Here is a 26192-nt window from a genome sequence, read left to right as displayed (position 1 = left end):
ACATATATATATGTACATATTGTACAGACTGTATAGTATTGAATGCCTGGAATAGTCAAGCAATAGGATTATATGAGAATAGATCGTTACTTAAGATTCTCTGTGATCCCACGGGACTGGCACCTTAAATGGGTCGAGGAGCTGCAAGTGCAGTTCAGAACCAAGCGGTCGACAAAGAAACTGAATATCGGGACGCCACAGGCAAAGTGCATAAGGACAGACAGACATACAGACAGGGGGTCAGAAACAGGGGGACCATTGGCAAAGTGGTGAGACACAGAAAAACAAGACACGGCTGGATGAAGAAGATGGAACAGAAGAAGTGAGAAGAGTCGGAGAGAAATAGAGATCTTGAAAAAAAAAAAAGAGTTTAAAGGTTTAATAGAGCAGATGGCTAATTGTACCCGTGTTTCGCAGCCTGGCAGCAAGTCAGTCTTGTGCATAAGGACGGGAGTGGGAGGAGGGAAGGGAGGAGGGGGGAGCAGGAGACGGGAGGGGGCCACGGAGGAAGCTGGGCGGTGCGATCAGGCCTTGAGAGCGTGCCACTGGGCGACGTTGGTACGCGGCCGAGCGAGCATGTCTTTCCAGTGCTTTACCTCCGCTGGTCCACTCTTCCACGATAGGTAGATCTGAGAGAGGGGGAGAAGAGAAGGGATGACAACGTAGACTAAATAATCTATAACCCTTTTCAGATATAGAGTACATAACATTGCTGCTTTTGTTTTTTTTGTGGAATTTACACGAACAGTCGCCTTTATTCAGACATGACAGCATCTTTAATGAAAGAGCGCGTTGTTTGGGTGATATCTGGCATCAGGTACGCGAGAGGAGCAGCGGCGATGAGTTGTAAGGTACTGACATGAAGGAAGAAACGTGGTCTCAGTTCTCTCACAGGCTGCATCACTTATAGATATTAAAATACATTTTGCTGTTGAGGCCTTAATCAATGAAGCCTATTTCTGCTATGCTGAAACTCCCTGGAGTCTCCGCTGGTTGCCTGGTAACTGCTAGAGCCAGACCAGAGCCAGGCTAGCTGTCTCCTCCTGCTTTTGGTCTTCATGCTAAGCTAAGCTAACCGTCTGCAGCTTCATGTTTAATTGCCAGACATGAGAGTGGTATCAATCTTCTCATCTAACTATCTGCTAACAGATGTATTTCCTAAAATGTCGAACTATGCTTTAAAATAGAGGAACTGGTTAGCACCACGACATCAAACGGTGAAGCTAATGTTGTTCCTGCACCGTTTCTCCTCATTGATTAGTTTAGGGGTTGGCAACCTGCGGCTCTTTAGCATCTCTGTTGTGGCTCCCTGAGGTCCCCAACTGGCGCACCGGATCCGGACCGAGGAACTGAAAACCGATCGATAATTCGGAATTATACATATAGGGCACCGTGTTTAAACTTTAACCGGTGCCTCTTATTCAGCCGTTACGGCACTTGTTCGGCGGTGCAGGAAACACACCGACCAATGCATTGCAAATCACATCACGTGATGCAGCTCAGCCAATCAAATATCGGTATTCTGACAAGTTTCCTGATTCGAGCGAGGTTTACACACACCGTGACACACGGGGCTGAGACGAGGAAATAGAAAGAAGAGCAGGAACATCGCGCTAATCGAAGAAGATATCTCGCATGATGTTCTCCAAAAAGAGAAACGATTTCTCAGCTGCTGCAGCAAACTCTTCATAAGAGTTTGATATTGTTATATATATGCCTGAAGCGAGCAAGAAAGATTGTAGCCGACCCCTCTCACCCTGGACAAAAACAGTTTGTGCCCTTTCCATCTGGCAGGAGGCTGAGGTCCATCAGGACCTCACGCCACAAAAACAGCTTCCTTCCATCCGCAGTCGGGCTCATTAACAGAGCCCGGGACTCCCACTGACTCTGTCATCCCCAGGGCAAATTCCCACTGGTCACTCCCCCGCACATCCCTTCTATTACATTCGACACTTTTACACGACACTTCCATCTCACTTGTTTATAGTCCTGTTATCTGTTTGTTTGTGCACTTTATTTTATTTTATATTTCATCTTTATATTTCATTTATTTTATATCTTACTTTATTTTATATCTCTTGTAAATTTAAATGTTTCTACTTTCACTGATTGTTGTTGATTGTTAAATGTTTGCACCTCCCGTCACGCCAAATTCCTTGCATGTTCAACATACCATGCAATAAACGGTTCTGATTCTGATATCAGGTAAAATTGCAAAAAAATGTCAAGAATTGTCTTTATTCTTGTTCTATATTTTCATAAATACAACAAACTATAGTTTTTGTATATATAATATAACGATATATAACACTTTATAAGCTGTGATATCAAATAGCTTTTGCGGCTCCAGACAAATTTTATTTGGTGGAAAATAGGGCAAAATGGCTCTTTGGATAGAAAACGTTGCCGACCCCTGGATTAGTTTGTTCACCGCTGGTGAAAAATGTATGTGTTTCATTGAGTTGTTAATTACTGTCTCGTTTTTCCTCACCGCAAGTTGACCAACTTCAGTGGCGACCACTTCCAGTCTGAAAGCCTCTTCACTCAGTTTGCCATCACTTTCATGGCTCATATGTTGGAACCAAAGCCTACAAAAGGCTTACCTTGCCAATAACGTCGTTGCGGCTGAGCCTGTCCTTGTCCATGACGGTGATGATGATGGTGGTCTCCCTCAGCACATGGGCGGCCACGTCGAAGGGGAAGGACTCGTTGAAAATGGGGTTGAGACAGCGCTTCATTGTCACCGTCTTCTTCTTCTCCACACGCTTATCCTTGTGCATCAGCCACACCTTCACATATGGATCTGCAATGTGGCCGCAAAAAAACCAGCAGTTTACATGAGAGCGAGGCTGAAGATGCTCTGGGAAGGTGAATTTTAGAGTCAGCCCTCTTCATTGTGTAAGTCAGGGAAGGAAGCAGGGAAGCAGATACCTAGTTTGAGCTCAAGGTCAACCTATCCCCTGAGCGAGGAAACATACAAATGAGGAAGTATTTATGGAAATAGGGCCTGGGATTTGTACTACCAATTCTGGTGCATTATCATATTCTGTGACACGAGCATACACCGCTCCTGCTACTGCACGAAGCAGTAATTATAACAATGTATGCCACATAAATCAATTCCCATTGAGACTTGATGCTTTAAAGACTAGCACCAGACTGAGCTGACACAGATTTGGCGGAGCAGATCCTCATAGATATACAGAAAGAGAGGGAGCAGGAAGGATAGATAGAGGGAAAAGGGAGAGGTGCAGCTATCTACGGTGCAACCCAGCTTAGAAGCTAGAAGGCAACCGTCTCCTGCTGGACGGATCAGCAAATGTTTTAACGCGGATATGGAGCTTCCAATGTCAGGAGAGGGGTCTCAGACGGGTAAACAAGGGGTAAAAAGAAAGAAAAAGGCTAAACAAACGTACCTGAGGTGCCCCCGATATCCATGGCTTTGAGATTTCGCGCTTTGATAATGTTCACAGTGATGGTGTTGGCTGTGGGATTATAGCAGAGAGACAGCAGCAGGTCTCCTCGTCTCCCCTGAGGAACACACACAAACACGACGACGTATGAATCCCCCAGTCTGATATCAGATTTCATCAGGGAACATCAAACTCCAGATTACTCACTGGCTCGTTGTGCAATCTTACATCACTGCTCTAACCCCTTGTGCCAAACGCAGATGCTAAACGCAGTGACCAGGCTGGCATAGCTGAGCCCGTTGCTCACCCTGAAATTACGTCAATCAAGCTCACATGCTGAGAGCACTCAACAAATGGCGTTGCACTTTTAATAAACCCGGAACATCTGAATGAAAACACTGGATGTGTCATCGTCCATCCCTCCCGCTCTTACACTGCCATCACTGCAGGGCTTGAGCTCCTTCCAGAAGGTCTTTATCTGGCCCAGTTCCACCTTGTTAAGGGGGATTGACACCTCTCCAATGGGGTCATTCCTGCTGAAGCGGTCGTAGTCCAACACCTGAAGGTATAGAGTGCGCTCTCTCACTTTCTCGTAAGGGAAGCCTAAAACAGACACAGAATCAGAGGGAAGTTACAGAGGGTGAGAAACATATTCTTGACAGCAGAGCGTGCAGTGTAATCTGCACCGTGCTAACAGGGAGGAATTTGGCAAAGGCCAGAGTGCTCTCTCTCTCTCTCGCTCTCTCTCTCTCTCTCTAATGACTGAGAGGGATTATTACACTCAAGTTACAAAGAACTATCTCATTCATGTTTCAAGAGCACTGGCTATTTTCTAATTTTAGAACCGTTTACACATTATTTTGGCTGTTTTAGATTGGTCACATTGGTCATAATGACACAACTTGCGATCATACAGAGGTGAGACACTCCTTCACTCTGGAGGCTGCTGTACTTAACATCTGTATTTTGCAGAGTTGAAGGTTTTATAAATGCAACAACTGTGTTCTAATTTCCCACCTTGTTTGGGAATTTTCACACAACTCCCACAATGCTCTTTCTGGGTTAAGACCTTTGTCGTTGCCATTAACACTTAATGGACCAATGTTACAAACTTAGGTTTGTGAGCCTGTGATTTGAGCAACACACCTCTTCTTAAAGGAGAAGATCGATACCACTCTCACATTTGTACGTTAAATATAAATATGAATAGAAAAATATGTAATAAAAACAGTTATTTTATATATATATATATATATATAACAGTTCTTTGATACGTAGCTGAGTGGAAACAACAGACCCTCAAACAGGAAGGTTTCGTTCCAGTTTGGATTGAGGTTCTTCCTCTTGACCTTGGTCTCCAGCTTGTGCTTTTTGTCGGGCAGCAGGTAGATTTTGACGAAGGGATCGGAGGTGCCGGAGAAGTCTTTGGCCGGGAGCTCCTGGCCCCTGAGAAGTTTGACGGTGAGGGTCGTGTTCTGGAAGCTGTAGCCTATGCTGAACTGAATCCGGCCCAGCTTCTCACTGATTGGCCCTTCACCGTCATCGTCCTCCGATCCTGGGGACAGCTGCCGGGGGCCACAAATGCAATCAAATAAAGATAAATACATGCAACAGCAGCAGCCACTCATCACACTCCAAGGACACACACTTTCTCTCACACAAGCACACAGACCGTGACAGGGAGAAGCTGTGATGAGAGGAGATTTTAGAGCTGCATTTCTATCACGGCGTACTCAAGCAGCTGCTCAAAGGTCTGACATTAAGAAGACAGAGAGTTTAATTTCCTTTCTAATGTTCTTAAGAGGCAGGAGGCGCTCAGATTAAAGATAGAGGAGCTTTAGACCACCCATTCTCCCTCACAGCCACTCTGACTGCTTTATCACTGCTGTGCACTAAAAGGCCACTATCTGATAGAAGGCAGCGGACAGAGAGTCAGAGAGAGAGAGAGAGAGAGAGAGAGAGAGAGAGAGAGAGAGAGAGAGAGACAAACAGAAAGAGTAGGAGAGAGAGAGAGAGCATTGCATTAGGGGCACGGCGAGAACTAAAGCACAGCTCAAGGTTAGCATTCTGCACTCGAAGCTGAGCTCCACTTCTTTTCTCCCCGTGGCTCCACCTTCTGTCGCTGCCCTTTATTGTCTTCTCCCTCTGCAACAATAGCATTGATTTGGAATGAAGCGTTTGAGGACTTTGAGGGAGTTCATAAAGACCACTTTGTGCAAGTGTCTCCACTAATACCTTGAAAAAGACCAGCCGGGTCGTTTGGTTTGCAGGCAAACTCTTTGTCAGAGCATTACCTGAAATTGTTGATTTCAGTGCCTTGGGTTAGAGCTTAAATTTCAATGTGGAAAAAGACTCACTTGCTCAGCTTTTGTCAATATGGGTTTTAGAACTGACAGGCAGAGCAAGTGTGAAATATTTCAAAGTCTAATTTACGAAACAGTGTGAGTCACCTCGGATGGCTTGTCTCGCTTGATTGCCGCTGTAGGAACTGTCTGTGGTTTTTTCTCTCATTATTATGGTGCTCGTATTACTACGTGCAGCTTTAAATCAACCTCTAGCATGGAGGATGATTCTGCAACACGAGTCCTGCCTACAGCCAGTACTGCCAAATATGACATGCATATACCATTCAATTCCAAAAAGCATGGCCATCAATATGATTTTTGTACTCTTCCGTTTTGAATATTTCCACACAGCTTCAAGAGCATTAATGATGCCGGGCACTGATATTGGTGGATATGGCCCTGGCTCACAGTTTGCGTTCTGATTCATCACCAAAGATGTTGGATGGGGCTGGCAGGCTAGTTGACTTCAAACTGGAATTGCCATGTCAAGGAGAGTTTACTCATCATAAGGAGTACTACTCAGCCAGGGAAAACACTATGAAACATACTCAGGACTGAAAATCGGAATATATTGGCCTCTTTTGCTGGAATTCATTTTTAATCTATCTATCGTGAGTCCCTCTACATTTCGCTTAATGAATAAGTCCGGCAAAATTCTATATTGTTGTGTCTATATTGTACTGTCAAACAAATTCCATGGAAAGCCAAAAATGAATAATGAATTGATCCTATGGTTGTCTATGTAGCTTAAGCCTCATCTCCTCTGTGCCATTGTCATCTAAAACATATTAAATACACATAAATGAGCCACATCATTGCACTGGATGACAAGTCAGAATAGAATAAACACGGGACCTTAAGTATTTTTGGGGTCAATCCCACAAACCCACGTCGCGTATTCATCAACGGACAGAGATAATCCAAAACATATTTGTTACTTACTCCCATTCGACTCACACTTAAAGTCTGCAGCTGTATTGGGAAATAACTTTTTGGCTCAATTGGTTCAGTCGGAAACACTGTGCTTGATGTCACAGGCTATCATTATGTTCAGTTATTGGCTATTAATGGGAAGTATTGGCAATTAAATAACACATAATAATATCCTCCTCAGCACAGGTGGGGTGGATGTGTGTGGTGAGATACCAGTTCTTACCATCACCATGTCTCCTGTAAGGGAGTTGGCCAGGTCAGTTACGGAGGAGCGGCCGTCAGCATCAGGGGGTTGGCCCTTGGGACTGTTCACTGGCTTGTTGCCCCTGTAAGCAGAAACACAGGTTGACCCGGAGGGGAAACGGCGAGGACGTGTGCTGAGAAGCTAACTCGTCTCCAGAAAGAGAGAATGTCTGAGCACACAGGGAGTCCAACCTCCACCTGTTTGGCGCTTGAGGACCGCCTCTCTGAAACGACCAATTGAGTAGAAATATGCTTTGGATAGATGTCTCTTCAAAGTAGATTGTGCTTTCTCTAGCTGTCATGAGCGAAGCCAAATCAAATCTGCCAAAGATTCCACCGATTAACGGCGGGCGCTAGAACTGAGGGCATTTGATGCGGTGAGTTGTGTTTGATGAAACTTGGAATCTGAGATGACTGATATGTCCAGTGTGGCAAACATCCATATCTCTAACAAGAAAGTTACCTCCACCAAGTAAACAAACACATCTTCAGATGGAACACAAAACAGAACCAGTAAATTTGAAATTGATAGAAACCAATCCATTGTCTCCAAATCCCCAAAGAGTTCATGATTAACCTTATTTACTCTACAGACATTAACGGGACACACATGTATAATGACATGTATAGCAACACAACGTCACTATAAGTACAATCGACAGACATGTATAGCAACATGTAGAGGACCAGACGTTTAACAGGACAGATGTGGAACAGTTGTGTAAAGTGTGTGTTAAAATCTCTCAGTTATTAAGAATATGCATCAACACAAAATATAAATAAAAGCACAAAAGAGAGAACAGAGATCTCCCATGGCACAGCTGGTACTTAGGTACAAATGTTAATAGGTGTTACGTTTAGTTGAAAACATAACGTTAAAGTGGGACAAACATTCGGGGAGAAAAACCTCTATGTTCATACATCATGAAAACAAGAAGAATCACAAAGTGTAAAGAAAAAAAAATCAGCAAAAGAAGACAAATTTAAAGAGAATAAATATTATGAGATTAAAAGAAAGAATGAAAAAAATATCGAGGAAGAGAGAGATCAATGTGAAAGTCCTGGCCAATGTAATGTGAGACATTGGACACACAGCACTCCATAGATGACTGGTCAAGGCACATGGAGAGGCTGCACACTGAAACACTGTTGGGCAGTAAACAAACAGTAAATAGAGAAGAAAAACAAGAACAGACACACAGAGAAAGAGAAAAGAAATGAGCAGAGAGAGGATGCGGAAGTTGCAGACACACACACTGGGCAGAAATCATAAAGACTGTAGATAAGATAAAAGGCTCAACAAGGAAAGTAAGAAATAGAAAATTGTTTATCTGTATTAGAAGAGATAGAAAGTATTAATAGCATGAACAGTGAGGTTACGGAAACCAAAACCAAAGAGAGAGTGAGATTGTTACAAACACCAGCACATTAGAGAGAAAAACAGAGCTGCAAGAAAAGATAGGGAATGAAGGAAGGAAAGCCTGGAAACACAAGAGAGGCTTAGTTTGGTCAGTCTGATAAGTATCAAAGAATAAGAGACAAAAATAAAGAGCTATGCACAGACAATATATCTAACAGGAGACAAAGGGGCGGACATGATAAAGGGAGAAAAAGAGCACAGAGAAGAAAAGAAAAAGACAATAAATACAATTGATCACCAGGAAAAGGAGAGCAAGAACCATCGTTCTACGTGGAGAGCTCAAAATAAACGATAGAAGAGATATCGTATGAAAGAGAAATAAGGCTTAGATATACCATAAAAAAAATATAATATCATTGAAAATACAAAAAGGGACAAATAGTAAGAACATAGGAATTGCACATTTAGAGTGTCACAAAAGAGGGCGTTGGTAGAAATAACGTAATAACTGTTATAGAAGGATTGTCAACCTTTAAGCAACACTCTAAAAGTGTGGACTGGGGACACAAGGGCCAAAGCACAAACATTGGCTATTGCTACATGTGCATATACAATATATGCACGTAGTTGTCACTCACAGAGAGTGAAGGCAATGCCTCGGACAGGCAGGAAACAAGGAGCCCACAGAAAGTCTGTCTGTCTGAGCAGCAATCGACCAGCTTTTCACTGAGAGAATGTACTTTTTTTGTTTTGAGCGTTCTAAACTGTAAATTTGGATGAGAATTGATGTTGAATGTAATAATGTGTACATTTTTGCTGAAGACAAGGACAGAACCGGGGGGGGGGGGAATATTCTGACAAATAGACAGACAGACAAAGCAAGCAAACAAGACAAGCAGACAGACAATCACTTCAACCAGCAAAGGAACCACAGCGAGACGGGGGGGAAGGAGGGATGTTAACCATTTCGAGAAGGGAAGGGAATATTCATCAATTGGCGTTAGTCGTATTAGTTGCCAAGGGAGGTAATTGCATTTTCAGGAGGCTGTTTTGTCTTTGCACGAACTCTAAACTGCAGGCAATGAGTTTGAGAGGCAAGGAAAAGGCTGGGGAAAACGCTTAACCAAGATCAGCTGAAACGAGCTCCATAAAGCACGGAGAGAGACTTCGGGTTTGAAGTAAAGCAAGGCACCTCCCTCCTCCTCCACCTCCCAACTATCGATGGGGGAGTGAACGTCTTCAATTATTCATTCTCCTTCATGCTTCATTCAGGGGTTCAGTGCATTCTCAGGTAAGAGCTGCATCCAGGGGAATGGCCTTTCTACCAGCCCTGCTCTACAACACCTGAGGTTCTTTGCAAAAAGCAATATACTTCCTCCAGATCAAACCGTATATCATGAAGGTTATTTTCAGTTTATTTAATTACTATTAAAAGGAATATTAATTGTGGCAGATGGTAAAACTACAACTGCAACATTTTGGTGCCAATGCTTTTTCTGTCCCACCCCTTGGGGGTTGATAATGGAAGCTGAGGCTTTAGAGCCTGCAGTTGTCTACAGTATCCAGTGGGAGGCAGAGTGGGCTCGAGTTTAGATCAGATTCTCCCACAGCTAAGGACCAGAAATTGGGCTGTTGGCATAGCAACGGCTCTAGAAACAGAGACCATGCATTTGAGGGTTTGGGGTGTGCGTGACAAGACGTAGTTGGGAGTGGACGCAGGGAAAGGGTGTGTTTAGAGGGGTACAGCAAACAGGCAAACACACAAAGAAGATAAGGTATAGGATATATGACAGGTACGGGTGAGAACCTCGCAGACACACACATGGACAGACATATGGAGGCAGGCGGGGCCACTTTGGGTTTCACCGTCCTGTGATACTATCCTGTTTTGTTACCTGACCGAGGGCCAGCAGCTCGAAGAGAGGGGGAGGGGGGGAAAGACTCCACTTCTAGGCTGGAGAGAGACGCGAGAAAGAAAGCCCAACCCAGCCCTCTTTTCTTTTTTTTGTTTCCCACCCTTCTGCAAACATGTCACAGTCAAACAAACACGCTCGCCTGAGACCATGAAGTGATGTATTTTCAAAGCCATATGCTCAATTTCACAGTCGCCCACTAGATCTATCATTCTTCAGAGGCCGCAGCATACTTTCCAGGATCGTACATAGTCAAAGCCACAGCAGTGCAGCATGGCGCTGCTTACATAACTCATCATCCACATGAAACACATGTACATTCACACTCGTCAGTCATTCCTGCTGCTTCACTTCTCAGGCTACGGCCAAAGACTCTGCTGCGACATATAAATATGGATGCGTTCACTGTTACCTAATTACTTCCTGCATGTTGGAACTGGAAATTAGTCTAAAATAGCATCGTTTTACTGAAATCCCATTTCAGGAAGAAGCAACACGGGAGGTGCTAAATGTTTGCCTTCTGTGTCTCTGCTTCTTCAAAAGGAATATTACAACCAGAAGGCATTTCAGCGGGTGCCAAACGTTGGTCTGTACGAGCACTGTTTTATGTCTATTTTCATTTCATTAGAGGCCGTATTCCAAATGTGCGACTCTTAAATTTGGTGGCCGGCAATTGCCCTTTTGCCTGATACTGTTGCGCATGATCGCTTTTGAATCCGAAGACAAGCTTCGTGTCTACTCTACTGTATCTATAAAAGTTGAGCCCCACCTCCCTTTATGGCCTCCCAACACTCTCTGCAATTTAGCATTCATAATGTTTCAGAGCTTAATTAAAATAGCTAACCTCTTATTCCGGGGGATTTCAGCAACATGAAATCATCAAAACTTTTTTTAAAGTGTCAAGAGTCTACCAAATGTTTTGCATCCCGATTAGATTCAAAGATTGCCTCTGAGGTGGAGGCTGCTGCAGATGTGCCACCTGTTCTGAGGCAGGACACAAAAGCCCTCGGTTAATGCTCCGAATAGCCATCATCTGATCTGTATGTATGAGATGAGCATGTGTACCAGCATGCACCTGCTGGCTAGAGTGCTGCCTTCAGCCCCGCATAACGCACGGATGTGCAGAGTACAATAAAGTACTCTCTCATAGGGAAGATGGATTTGCACCCTGGAAATATTCCCTCATCCTCCCCTGACATATGGAAGGATGGATGGATGTGCGACTGCACTAACCTACTCTTAGTGACTCCTTTTCTTCAGCCTTAGTGCTATCTCCTTTCCCCCCGCCTGCATCTCATCACTCTCCCTGTGTTGTTTGGATGAGCATGGTGGCCACAGGGGCCCAAAGCCTCAGGGACAGTCTTAGGCAGAGCCCCTGAAGACCTGGCCGATTAGCCAGGCCTGTAAAGCCCATGTCACAAGAGGAGCAGACTAGCAGAGCACAGCATAATCAATTTACACGTTTGTGTACAAACAGATTATATCATCTGGAAGCATTGTAACAGCAAGGCCCGACATTACCGCCTTAAAATGTTACCCTGCACATGTATGTGACCTCAGAATGAGCTAAACACATCCTCCACCACCACAATGAAGACTAAACTCCTCCAAGTCAGACTAATGCAGTTAGAGCACAAACCCACAATCATGACGTTACATAAACACACTTTTGCATTCATTTAGGTTAAAGGTCATAACCCCCATAAACCACGCTCGTCTTTGCCTTTCATGTCAGGTTAAGGAGTCGACTAAGATCTAAATTATAAAGCTCCATTATATTGCCCAAGCCCACTTGGCAATTAACAGCCACTAAAAGTGCATCCCTGAGTGCATCACATCTTTGAGGCAGAGCGTATACGTCTATATTTATCCAAATCGGCAAGATCCATTCTGAAACAAGAAAAAAAACTCCACTGGCTTACACAAAATGACGTAACATGAACGGATGAATAATTGAAAGACCACAGGCAAGTGGATTGAATGTTAATGTGGCATGAGGATATATCCCGCCTCTCCTGTCCTCACCCTGCATCCTCATCGGGGCTTTCGCTGGCTGCTCAGAAAGAGATCTCGATTCAAAGCTCTCAGGGATCGAGGCTTCTCGTACAGCAACACTGGAGGAGAGCCTACAGTGTACACAAGGTTCGCTGAATGGCAGCAGAATCGTTTGAGTGAAGACCAATGAGGCATTACTGACAATGAACAACCTAATTAAGCTTTCTAAGATCCACAATCTATGGACGGCTAGGATACAAACATCGCAGCACGTGTGGCCACAGAATCTAAGCAACACACGATCGTTGTAATCCAACCGAGTTCCTCGCTATTTCATTGCGCATGATCTTTACATTAACGAGATTATTTGGCTGATTGTAGTGCAAAGACGAGTATTATTGTTTCCAGAAGTGCAAGAAGCACTTCGAGTAAAAGTAATAATACAACGAAGTAAAACTACTCCATTATAAGTGAAAGTGCTGCATTCAAACTCCAACTCAAGTTAACATTCATAGGTATTGTGAGCTAAACATTAAGTATCAAATAGAAGTAATCATCTTAATATCTCTTCTGACATTATTCGATTGTGAATACTGATGCATCAATGTGTTAGCAGCATTTTACTGTTGCTTACTGTTGTAGCTGCTCAATGTATGGCGAGTTTAAAATGATTTATTTACTGTTAGCTACTTTAGTCCAGCGGTTATCAAGCTACGGGCCACACAATAAAACTGGTTCAATCTTTAACGAGGCATTATTTTGAACAAATTAATCCATGTGTTGTTAAGTCAAATCTGAATCTGTGCATCAACTATTAACTACAGCTGTTCAATAGTTATTTCCACCGCTGGTTGTTGTTCCACTAATGTCGGGCATCACATATCAGTTGTGCAGAGCAGCTCTTTGATATTCATCAACAGCGGAGACTTTCCCTTTCATGTTTGATGATGCTTACGTTTGAGAGTCACATGAACTATTCACATGAACTTCAGAGGCTTTATGTTTGGCTGAAATAATTTGCCACATGTTGTTGAGATGATTCATTTAATTGGATGGATTGATGCAGGTGTGGCGATGAGTGATGGGCACACGAAGGACATGTTTTGATGTAAATGCACAGACTCGATGAAATGGCTACACAAGGGCTGTGGAGAGCGGGAGAAGAATGAAAGCGCAGCTTTGTCTCCGGCTTGAGAGTCCCGTTTAAAATGAGCACTATGCCACGAGCGTGATGGATTAAATCACGGTCAGACATCAGTGAAGTCAGCACTAACACCACAGGGAATGATACACTCCCAGCAAGCTTACACCTTACGGGTTTCACACTAATCCTGAACAATGGAAATGTTTTCGATGTTCACAAAAGCGACATTGTTCCTGAAAGAACATGTTCACGCTTGTTTGTAACTCCATGCAGCGCTGTGTTGACAAGGAAAAGGCCACAGGATGCTTCAGGGCAAGAGACTAACATGAAGCAGACCAACCAAGAGGCAAATATCTCGTTGTCGGTGTCGTGTAGCACCAAAGGCTGACTTTTTATGATAAATAAAAAGGTGCTTATTAGTTCCGGAAGGACAGTTGCTGTCATGCTACAGTTGCACGGCCCACATGTGCAGCTTCATATTGCAGCTGTGCAGTCTAGAGAGGAAAACAGTTGCCATCTGTATTGTAATAGAGCCCTCGTTTAAAATCATGTATCAAATTGATGGAACACTTGTGAATGAGGAATAATTGGTGTGACGAGTAAATCAGAATTTGTTCACCCTGCCCTGTCATTTTGTTTTAAGGTGTGTGTGATATTATGTATCTCCAAATTGTCTCCAATTTGTCACAGAATCAAAGTGAGGTTAAAACGACCTAATTGGACTGCTGAGGAAATCGAGTGTTTCGCATCTGCCTCGGGCTGGAACCAAACGCAGGGTTTCACTATGGTGCTCCACGCTGGTGCGAATAATCACAACCACCATCTATGGCCGTAACGGGAACAACACAAGCACAGTGCGGTTTCAGCTCTTTGAATTACATGACACAGCCACTGTACTCATTTGTTATTCTTAAACTGTTCCACAAAAAAGTTGGACGAAATCCTAAACAGAATGCTAAATTAATTATTTTGGGAGATGCTAGTGAGAGTGGTGCATCCTTATAGATGAGTGGAAATATCTTGGCTTCTAGTGTAAGGTAGCTGGCAAGGAAAAGGTTTATTTTTAGCAGCGTGTTTATGTAAGTGACTTACATGTTGTGGAATAATGAGGAGGCTCTCTGGGCCCTCGGTGGAGCTACAGAGATGGGACTCTCAGAGCAGCAGAGGGTGATTGAAGGAAGCTAATGAGCAGGAGGGAAAAAAAGCAAAAACGGGAGTAGAAAGGATAAAAAAAAAAGCATGAAAATACAAAGGAAATACAACAATTACCAATGGGAGGTCCCTGTAAGGCAAGAGTGAAGAGACAAACGAATAGAGATGAAGTGGTGGAGGAGAATGTCATGGCGATGGGGGAGATAATTATCACGGTCAGGAAAAAAACAAAAACACTGGCATGAGAAAATGTTGGTTTTATGTGATTCGCTGAAATTGAGTACCAGTGGCAATCTCACTGCCGTGATTTATGAGCTCATTGCTGCTTTTCAGCTAACATCCAAATCTCTTTACTCATCTCAGCATTTCAGGCATTTTTTCGACATTTGGTTTCATAGTCAGCTCTCATTTTTATTTCTGTAACAGAGTGTTGAGCTCTGGGGCTATTTCAGGTGCAGGTCTGTGGCACAATGCACTTAAGTGCAGTGACTCACCGAAAACACTACAAAACAAAGCTCCTCTCCTCTACAAATATTCTGAAATAATCTCTTATTTTTCTTTGATATCATATCCTTCACATACTTTCATTTGCACCGCATCATTCGCTCACACACACAACAAGCACTCTCGTACGTTATCTGGTACCTCTTCTCAGGAGGGGGCTCCTGATTGGCTGGCGGGGGTGCCTGCGCTGTTTCCTGCAGGTCAGGGATATTGGCAAAGTCATCTTGCTCGGCCACACCAATGGCCAGAGCCAGGACCACCAGCTTCCCCTCACTGGCTCCCCATACAATAAATACGATAAAGAGATAGATACAGAGAAAGAACGAGAGGCCAGAAAAGAGAACAGATGCAAAGGATAGGGAAATCGGACATAAAGAAGGTGTGGTGCAGGGGGAGAGAAGAAAAGAGAGGTCATTTTAAGTGACAGCGAGGACAGACAGCAGAGAGGCGGGACAATAAGAGACCTTATGACACTAAACAGAGGAAGCAGTTACGGAGAAAATGGTCATAAAGTGAAAAATGCAACACCCCAGCAGTAAGCACTTTGTCCAGGGAAGGATATTTAAAAGAAACCTTTTAAACTGAAAGGCCAAATTAATAATGACGTAATGATTTTAATGAAGTGGTGCTGACAACAGGTGCACTCTGTGTTCACATTGCACAGACAACAACTAAATTAAGAGAGCGGTTGGTGATTAGTTAATGATTGTTAATGGATGTGATATTCAGCAGCTTGCACATCAGCTTCCACACAGGCCTGTATGCACACACACACACACACACACACACACCACCCACACTCATTTATTTAGTTGTTCAACCCGCCTTCTGCTTTCCCTCCAGACTCACCTTTCCATTCGAACATGAATGTCGTCTTTCTCCAGAGTTACGATTTAATTAAGCCTCATTAAGGAGATCTGGACTAATTGTTTCTATTTGAGTGACACAGTATCTTGAGGTGCTCGGTGTATGTCACCGTTTTCTGGGTCACTGCTCTCTCGCTCTCCGTGTTGCTCTCTTCTCATTTCATCTTCTCTATTATGTCACACTGGCTCTCCAAATCCCCTTTCCCCCCTCATCGCTATCCCGGCTCTTAATTCTCTGCCCTACTTCCTGTCACCCACACCCACGGTTCTATAGCTTAAGCCTCTGCGTTACAATACCTCCACGAAGAAAATACAGTGCTGCCAAGCTGTGGAAAGATATCACCCTGAACTTCACAATTTCATATTTCTTACGTGCTGTCAAAAGCATTTCCTGCAGCACCATAAAGCCATGTTTAATCATTTCCCTGTTATACGGCTATAACAATGGTTCCCAGCCTTTTATGTCGAACACCCACAAGAAACCCACAACTGCTCTCAGCTTAACTTAAATACCCCTTCACCACCACACGTCATTACTGTTTCCATTGAAAGTGATTTTATCTATATCGTCCATCTCTAACGTTTATGCATTACTTTTAGCAAACAATCTGAACTTTTATCCATTACTTTTGGCTGATTGTTTTTACTGACATGTCTTCTGTTTCAACTTGTCTACTTGCTTACTATCACACGCGGATTTCATGCGTTACAGCTGACTCAATATTTGAATCGTTTTTATCATATTAATTCCTTAATCTACTCCATAATATTTCCACATTTACTCCGGCAAATGCAGGCTCAAAATGGTTCTAAATATTTTGATCGGTGGTCTCTATCAAGGCCGATCAGACGACGCAAAAATGTGAGACAATTTATCTAAAACGGTTTCGGCTTAACATGTTGCACATGTTGCCTACAAATAAATTAACATTTGTCAATTCATGATCATTTTTCATCAATTCATTTTCATACTTCATATACTTTGTTTTTAAGAACAGTTAAATAAATAAATATGTCAAACTGTTAAATACAAAGCTTCAAATAGACCCTGTGATCCATAGCGGAACCTAATATTCCGGATCGGGGCACCCTCAATAACATATGCAATGGCATGGTGCTTGTATTGTTACTATAAGTACAGGTTATTGGTTAATGGTCATCGGATTCTTCTTCTCCCATCACCTTTCAAGTATGAGCATTTACACTCAAGAATATTGGTAAAAAAAACTTAAATGAATGCACCGCACATTAAGGACGCGAGAGAGGGCGCAGACATTAATTACACGAGGATCAGTTATTGATTTTATGCCAAAAAGCAGGGCGACCATTCAACCAAGATATCCATTTGGTCAAATAGCTCCAACGGCTAGATATCTGTCAACCACATCAACACATTCATTGAGCAATGATTCAGCCAGATAGGGAATCTGGCCAAGATTGAAATGAACTGGCTTGAACAGTGGGTCACGTCTATTACTAGACCGCTCTGTCATCAATCATATGAGGTGTTGCTGTTGCAAAGAAGGAAATGCATCACCATATATGACCTCAATCTCACGTTTACAATGATGAGTTGACTGTAAGTTGAGTGTTATGGGCGATATTCTCAATGACCTTGGTTGTGGCGCGTTTGCTACATTGCTAATGCGCCGCTAGCCGTTGACATTAGCTCAGCTGTGTCATACCCCCTCTCTCCCTCCACTTCTGGCCTGAAGTAACAATATGTTGCAGAAGTAATGGCGCTGGTGACATAAGATCAATGCTGCAGGGTTCACACAAAACACAGCTGCTTAACCCTTGTTCTTTCACTGCTGCACAGTGACACGTGGACGGTGTGATGTACACATGCTGAAGGACATGTCAGCAGGCTAACTGCACAGCCACCATTAGCGTAAAAGTTACAGCGGTACCAGAAAAAGAGGCCATTTTAGTTGCAAATACTCGTGAAATATGGATAAGGCCTACTGGTGTGTCCCCTAAGCAGGATATTTAACAGTAATTTCAAGTGATGGCCCCGAAATAACATCATGTAATTGTGTCGGGCGGCGTGAATACAAAATGTGACTTTTTATGACACCGTCTCATGAATATTATGAACGAGCACCACCAGCTCTGTCCTGCAGAAACAATTGCAGCAGACAGGCTGAATGCCATGCAAACAGATGTTACTGTTTCGCAGAGCGTACAGCGTAAACACTGAAGACTTTTTTTACAGAATGGGACAGAAAAAGCCCACAATATGTCGCAACCTTTTTTGCAATTTTTTGTAAACATGATGTTATTTCATTCTAAAATTAGGGGGAATGCATTTTTTTTTTAACAGATTGCTCAATAAGAAGCTTTGCAATTAATTTGAACTGATCACTGATACACCACTTCATATGAACAAAACTATTATTGTTTACAAGGTAACAACTCATTAAACAATCGGTTTGAGCTGAGATTTGAAAGGATCATACAATATAACAAGTTACCATGTACTCCCCCTCTAAGATAAAAAAATGTAACAACCATAATGTATAATTGTTAATATCTATCTATGACGTCTTGATTAAATGACATGTTGAGCCATCTCTTACACAACCACAGGGCTTAGGGCTAAAGGACAACAGCTTATTTACAGCCATAACTCTTCCCTTATTTACATTTATAATCGAGTTTTCATATCAGCCATCCTCTGGCCTCCTCATCTGCAATCACCTTCATCATCCGACATTAACAAACAACATGGACTAAATTGCGTTTTTGTAGCTGTATATAGAATATCTCTCTGGCAGTAGTGAACGCAATGAGAACTTTCTCCAAACACACTATCGTGTACAGCCGTGAACCACAAAAACACACACCTACACAATACACATGTATGCATGTATGCACACAATCACACAGTAAATATTTTGAAAGACAGAAGTAATATCCTTCCCTGGATATCAGATGCAAACTGAAAATAGACAACCGAAAGAAGAGGCACAGAACACAAAGGTAAAAGGTAAAAGCAGATTAGTTAGTACTTAAACATAGATACACTATTAAAAACACGAATAACAATTTGATTCTAAGACACTAAGCATTGCAAAGCATTACCTTAAACAAATACTGAAAATAACTCTGCTTAGCATAACATAGCATGTACTGTAAGACACGGATAAAGACAGAGGCCTGAAGCAGGTGACACTACAACGACTCCATCACAATATGAAGGAAGAGTTGAAGAAACTCACAGGAAGGACTTGACGTCCAGGCCGCGACTTCGCATCTGGTCCATCGTGTAATCCCAGCTGCCGGGATTGGCACGAGAGCGCCCTGCTGCTCCACCTCCCCTATTGCGAGAGGCCCCTGCTCCTGATGGGCTGCCCCGTACACCCCTGGGACCGCCTCGTGTACCTGCACCCCCACCCTCACCACTGCCGCCACCTCCCTCTCCTCTCCCAGCACCCCCGCTTCCCCCAGGTTGTCCAGGTGCAGTGTGTAATTGTCCCAAACTTTGGGATGTGGTGGGGGGATGGCCGAGAATAGGGCCTGGTGGGTGGATGAGAGGCTGCTGGAGACTCTGCTGGCGCAGCAGCGTCCGAGGCCGGGAGGGGATGTGCTCCAAAGTGGACGTATACGATAAGACTGGTTCCCCAAAGCTGGGAGGGCAGAGGAGCAGGGAGGAAAGAGAGCGCGAAGAAGGCCACGGCCGGCATAGGATAGGATGATGAGGAGGGAGGATGGAGTCAGGGGGCACAGAAGAGGAAGAAGGAGAAGTAGATGTTGGAGAGGAGCCGTGGCAACAGGAGGTGAATTGGTCAGGAGTGGTAAGGTCAGGAGATGAGACGTAGAAGAGAGGGAAAGAATCATCATCGATGAGACAAGGTGGCACAGGGCAGTAGGGAGACACAGCGGAGGAAGTCAGGTTGACGCCCGGATAGATATGGGAGAGTTCATCCAAACAGGAAGTTGATGATGGAGAGGGGGAGGAGGAGGAAGCAGGAGGAAGAGCGATGTGTGATGACAAAGTGGGGAAGGAGGCAGAGGGAGGAGCGTTGGGAGGTGGAGAGAGGAGGAGGAGGAGAGAGAAAGAGAGCAACGTGAGGCAGCAGCAGTAACAGCAGTAGCAGAAATAGCAGTAGAAGGTGCAGCCTGAGTGGTCGCTGTGAGCCGTGTACTGCTCATAGCGCCGCGTCGGGCAGTAGCGTGCAAACGGTGAGCTCGCCCTGTGCGTCTGCGTCAGATGTGTGTGCACCTTGCGGGTCTGTGCGGTCTGAGCGTGCTGTTTGCGTGAGGGCGTGTTTCGCGCGGGCAGTGGTCGGATGTGCACCGTCCGCACGGGCGCGGCGCGATTCTGTGCCACGAGACTGCGTCGAGGCGTGTGGGTTGTAGTTTTGCAGGTTCCAGGCGTTCTTGACGAGGGTTTTTTGGTCTGATAAGAGATCCCCATGTCCTCGACTCGTCAGTCAACTTTTTCCATCTCTGATAGCCTCTCTTCCTGACGAAGTCTTTTTGGTCTTTTGAATATATGCTGCACCTCTGGAGACATCCCAACAGCCAACCAAGTCCTACAGTACAACTCCCTCCCTCTGTTAGCCTCTCATTTTCCACTCCTCCCCTTCAAAAATGCTGTTTAATGAGCTCATGCCTTTCTTACAAGTGTTATTATTTACATGATATTTAGATGCCAACACTTACTTAAACATCATTCCTGTGTTTTGTGGGCTCCACAGTATCCTGTATCCTTTTTATATTTTCCTCTACTCACCAAATATAGCCTCCTCTCTCTCAGATCACTGTGTAACCCAGACTACCAGAATTAGGTCATGAGAGAGCTATTCACATCAGTTCGGTGCAGTTTACTCCGCTCCGCATAACTTCACCTGACATAATTCTGCATGAGGCTTTTAGTATCCATCATATCTGACAATCACAATAAAAGGGATAAAAAAGGTAATGGAAGGCTTTGCAGAAATAAAACAGTGTATGGGCAAAAAAGAAGACTGAAAGAAGACTAAAAGGAGTTGCATTACACAGCAACAGAAAGATGGAGAGCGCGATGGGAACGATAAGAGCGGAGGGTGAGGATGGAGGAAAGGCAGAAAATGGGGTGCGAGACACAAACACAAGAGACACAGACACTTATAGCAGCCTGAAAATAGAATCCAATTATAGACAGGGGGCAAAAAGAAAGATGAGAAGAGCAGAGGAGAGAAGGAGGGAATGAGGAGTGAGGCAGTGACGAGCGTAAATGTGTTGCGGAGGAAGCGTCACAGGCACGAGGTGCCAAAGGAAGGTGCAAAGAAATCACGAAGAACTGAAAATTAACTGCCTCATTTACAACACGCTGAATATAGAGCCTAACTTGTGTCATACGTCACGGCTGTGGGATACATGCAGTCAGTGATAAATATAATTGTACATTCCAGCCTAGATTTTAATTAAAAGGTTGGGAAGGTGTGAGGCATCGTCTCAGTCGGTGTGTGAAAATGAGACTATTCCTGAATTGCATTTTTTTAAAGTACACTTGCAGGCAGTGCAGTTCCTCGCATAAATAAATCATATCCTCCTGCAGATTCATACACGGGGCTATATTGTGCAGCTGGGCCGACTGTGTCAGCTGAAGGTTTGAGTCAGTGTGATCCAGCTCGGGCGACTATTGTTATCTTCTGGTGATGACGAGAGTTCACGTTTCCCGTGTGCTCACACTTTGATCTGTGCCAACATGCTCACTGTGACACCTGAGCTGCACTTTCCTCCCTGCTGAACTTGACCTCACTCTCCTTGTGTCTACTCAGAACCGATTCATTCATCTGACCACAGCTGCTGTGGAGGAGGAGGAGGAGGAGGAGGAGGAGGTAAAAACTTGTACGGATATCATTTGCATTGTTATAATGTGTTAATTCTGCTGCACAGTGAGTGAAATGTTTGCTTTTTTTTCGACCCGGTTCTGAACTCACTCGCTGGGTCTCAATCCTCCGGACTGCATGTGGCCCTGGACGGTCTGCCACCTCCCGGCCTTCACTCCCTCTGTCACCATGCTCTTCACGCTGTCACTGCGATAAGGACCCCCCCCATCATCCCCATGCCCAGTTGCTGCCCCCTTCTGACCCCCTGACACTGCCCCACTAAGAGAGAGAGACAGGGTGCCGAGGTCCCACAGCAGACAGAAGGTATAGAGGAGGGAGAATAACGACAGGCAGAGGAGAAAAAGGCCAAAGAGCGTGAGAAAGACAGACAAAACCCCACGTACACACACAGTAAAATAGATTGAGTAACCTCATGGCTAAGGAGGTGAGACAGATCAGTAGAGTGTGTGAGGGGCAGGTCTAGTTTTCCAGGCCAAGTAAGAGGCAGGAGGAGGAAAAGGTCTGTGTGGAGTCCAGTGTGGAGAAAGAGAGGGATGGGGGAGAGGAGAGCAGGGAGGAAGAGGAGGAAGAGGAGAATTTACAGGGAGCCTGTGGAGGATGGAAAACCAGCAAGAAGTCACTCCTTAGAGCCTGGAGGACCAATACTACAGCTGCCAGCATTCACTAGTGGCAACAGTGTGTGGATGCCGGTTATTTAGGTCTCATTCTCTCATTCATTTAGGCATTTGGGGCCTGAGATGTGCTCCTATACAAGGCAATTCGATAGTAGCAACTTAGAGCAACTGGAGGACGGCTTGAACTCAAGTGCCTCATGAGCAAATAATCGACTCATTTGGGAAATCAAATGAGTGATATTCTGTTAAATACAAGTGCATTTGTTCAGGTAGAACACCAATTACACTCTTTTTTTAGATCTTAAAGTGTAATATTTCATTTTCTAAAGATTTGCTTGTCATCTGATCACCACTTAGCATTGATTACGGTACACAGGAAATAGTGAAATACCTGAACCACACAGTAGAAAGGATCATAAGGGCGATCTAATCATATCAACCTCCTAAAATGGTACAGTGTTCATACTTAAGCAAACTTGCCAACTCAGATTTCCTCGCAAAGCTGGTTTTAGGTTTAACATGTCACATCTACTCTGAAAGCAGTGATGATCAAAAACAAAAGCACAGTAGTGCCCTCTGGTGACATGACTACATTTTATAAATATGCATGGTGCTCCAACGCAAAATATCAGGCGCAGAAGACGCATGTCGTCTGGCGTGTAAGCATGGGGTTGAGGGGAGGGGGTGCTACACTTCCATCGTGTCTCTTTGGGGGTCACCTTTCACATTGAATTCTGACCAGCTAACCCGACAGAGCATATGGATAAGTCATCAATCACAACAACAGCATGGAACAGCAGCCGAAGCAACGGTCAACACAAGAGACGCCGGCCTCATTTATCGAGCACAAGGTGAACGTGAACGAGTATTTACAGGAATATAGCATTCAGATATTAATCATATTTCTGACTGAACTTCACTGACAGTAGAAGTGATTTATAAAAGAAATATAGTCACTAACTCGTTGACAGTTTTTCATCTGGAAGCTGTCAGATTGATCAAATTAACTATAATATACTTGATGCATAAATTCAAAAAAATGTTACGTCAAATCACCATGACTTTAAGACATGCCGTTGCTGACGTTATTTATACAAATAACAAGTTCAATATTGAAAAATGATCGTATTGAACTTCCAATCCAATAAATCCTTGAGCACGCAGACTGTTGTGCAGGGATGGTTACCTGATTGATAAATGAGGCCCGGCGTCATTAAAGAGATTGAAAGCTGCTGATCTCGAGAGAATCTCAAAGTGGAAATAATCCCTAGCGGTCTGCTTTAGCAGCATAATATTGGTTGAAGCCAATACTATGCTGCTAAAGCCCCCGTCTCCCCTAGTTAAAATATCGTTTTAATGTTTTCTTATTCTAAGTCAGTGTATTTCTTTAGTGGCTCACATGCACTGCAGAAAACACAGCTGATTTTACCATTACTGCACTGAAAAGTTCATCTATTTTCCACTGCTGGAAAGACAGGGCCTGCTGGAAAACAGCTTTATGGACAATAAATGAGAACCTTGAGGGTTTAAAAAAATAATAATAACTTCTCAAACACGAGCAGTAGGGTCTAAAGCTGGTTCTCTGAGATCAGCAGCCATCATCTTCAGGCAGAGTTTTCAGACAGAAATCCATATATCCACCGCGTCCATGAGCACATAGCTGCCTCCTTTCTGCAGGCCATTTGACACACAGTCCTCAACAGCTAGGTCTATTAAAGATGACCAGTTATTAGACAGTTCATCAGACAGATGCCTGGTAGCAGGATGTCTACGCGTAGAGCTTTTTCTGTGCCCGGAGGGAGATAGGTATGACCTTGCTACTGCTTTATTGGATTCAAGTGCAGAGTGAGTGAAAAAATGACTTTTAATTGCATCAAGTAAAAACACTGTTACCCTATCTCCCCATATGACAGACAGTAGACACAGTTGAAGTGCTACAATGTTAGTGCAGTACACCTTAGACATTAGGTTGATGGGGATCAGAGAGAAGCCACATATGAATGTAAACCACAGGTGAACACTGGCACCACCCTGCAACCTGGTTCAACGGTCAACCCTCCACAACAACAACAACAACAACAATTTCAGTTCACACAAGCAAAAGGACGGGGAGATACACAGATTACAGATAAGGTGGGTTAAAGTATGTCTTTTTGAGAGGACAGTTACGAGGGTTGCCCGTCTCCATGGTTAGAGCCCCATGGGAAAGAGGTGAGAGGTTAGAGGTCAGGAGTTAGTGGGACCGGCAGGGCTGTAGGGAGTGGGGGGGCATCTGACACGCGCCGCTCTGTTCATTAGAAGGTGACGGGGTTTGTGAGAAGTTGCGGCAGAAATTAGCCCGCGGAGGATGCAGGGCTGTGCTGTTTTGACGCTGCAGTAATAGTCGAATGGCTGTCGCAGTGATGCCGTAATGTGTGACATTTCCTGCACTCACATTTTCCCAAGCAGATTATGATGAATCATTAGTACCCATCCGTGCCCTCCAGTGTTCTAACATTGGCTGTGTTGTTATTGTTGTTACTATTGCTGATTGGAAATGGTATTGTACAACATTAATAAGTCTAGAAATGTACACTTTGTGAATATTGCAAAGCTGTGACATTTACAGAATGGGCTTTTTCCAAAGGGCCTTTGGCTAAATACCACTGGTTACTCGTGAGGAAATGTCCTCAGGAAAATGAAAATAATCAAGATTATGAAACTAGGTGGATTTAATAAGCCGTTCAGCCATGTAACATCCACAGCTAATGGTTCAATTTGATGAGTGGCTAGTGGTGGTGACTGCACAACTAGAAAAGAGGATGGTGTGAGGAGGGGAGAGGAGAGGAATGCAAGCAAGGGACGAAAGGAAAGGAAATCGGGAAGGGAAAGGGGAGAGTGGCCCTGCCCCTGCCTCGTTACAGCCCTGCTCAGGAGGAAGTCTCTTACCAACCTTGGACCAAGACTCACTTGAGTGTGAGGCGAGGATCTCCATATGGGGCATAGGGAGAAATGTTTAGTACGAACTCCTTGGGCGGATAGGAGCTCCACCTCTGCTGCACTGTGCTGCTGTCATTGTTATTCCAAAAGTCTCTGTCTAGATCACTGTGGCCAAAGAGAGAGACAGGTCAGAGCAATACAACTATGGACAGCCTTTGGCACCAACCAACCATTCGCAACAGGCGCTCCTGCTTTGATCCGTTGGCTTGGTTTGAGGAAGAGCGTTGGTTTTACAGCTGCAGTGAATGGGAGTTTGAAACAAAACAGGACCAGATTAATGTCTATTTTTCCACCTGAAGTTGACAAATCACCATAGCTGTTTGATTTTAAAACCAAAAAGGGGCAGCCTGGGGGAAAAAGGCATTCACAAAAGCTTTTCATAAAGCAATGTGTAGTAGCAAAGACAGAGAAACAGAAGGAGATGCAAGAAAAGAGGAAGTCATAACCTGATGAATACATACAGCATGTGATTAATTTCTGTTCATCTAGCACGGCACCACTGACGAAACACATTTGAGTAAACATCAAAAAGTCAGGAAAGGACCGTCCTCGGCGTGAGCGGTGAGAACGCATGAGACACAAGGCAGAGAGATAAATCGCAGACAATCAAAGTCGAGGAGGAAAAAGTGAGCAGAATCACTGATGTCATACGAGTCACACAGCAGTGGTCAGAGCTGTAGCACAGGGACAGAGCAGGAGAGAAAGGTAGTGCACAAAGAGAAGCAGATTCAAGCTGAAATGGCCAACTGAGCACACCAATGCTGCTGGAGCCAGTGAGAAAGAAAATGCAAAAAATTAAGAGACCGAGGGACTCAAGTCAGAATACATTCACATAGTCCATCTTTAGTGCTTAAAAGTAAAAAGAAGACATTCAAAAATAGCCGAGACAGT

The 26192-nt window shown here is 44.1% G+C and overlaps 1 protein-coding gene across 1 annotated transcript in view; it reads right to left on the bottom strand.

Moving 5' to 3' along the window:
• Positions 1 to 497: 497 nt before the first annotated feature.
• The window catches only part of syt7a (synaptotagmin VIIa), a gene marked incomplete at its 5' end in the record, with an annotated part of 63994 nt that continues 38299 nt past the window's right edge, over positions 498 to 26192 (bottom strand). Inside the window, 9 exons of the mRNA XM_079278733.1 lie at positions 498 to 629; positions 2604 to 2803; positions 3417 to 3531; positions 3847 to 4016; positions 4711 to 4978; positions 6915 to 7017; positions 15132 to 15275; positions 19090 to 19497; positions 25272 to 25406. Coding sequence (XP_079134859.1) covers positions 525 to 629; positions 2604 to 2803; positions 3417 to 3531; positions 3847 to 4016; positions 4711 to 4978; positions 6915 to 7017; positions 15132 to 15275; positions 19090 to 19497; positions 25272 to 25406 — 1648 coding nt within the window. The 3' untranslated portion in view covers positions 498 to 524. The remainder of the gene's footprint in view (positions 630 to 2603; positions 2804 to 3416; positions 3532 to 3846; positions 4017 to 4710; positions 4979 to 6914; positions 7018 to 15131; positions 15276 to 19089; positions 19498 to 25271; positions 25407 to 26192) is intronic.

This window comes from Melanostigma gelatinosum (assembly GCF_949748355.1).
Source record: "Melanostigma gelatinosum genome assembly, chromosome: 1".
NCBI lineage: Eukaryota > Metazoa > Chordata > Actinopteri > Perciformes > Zoarcidae > Melanostigma > Melanostigma gelatinosum.
The sequence above is the reverse complement of the archived record's forward strand: the minus strand, read 5'-3'. Positions and strand labels throughout refer to the sequence as shown.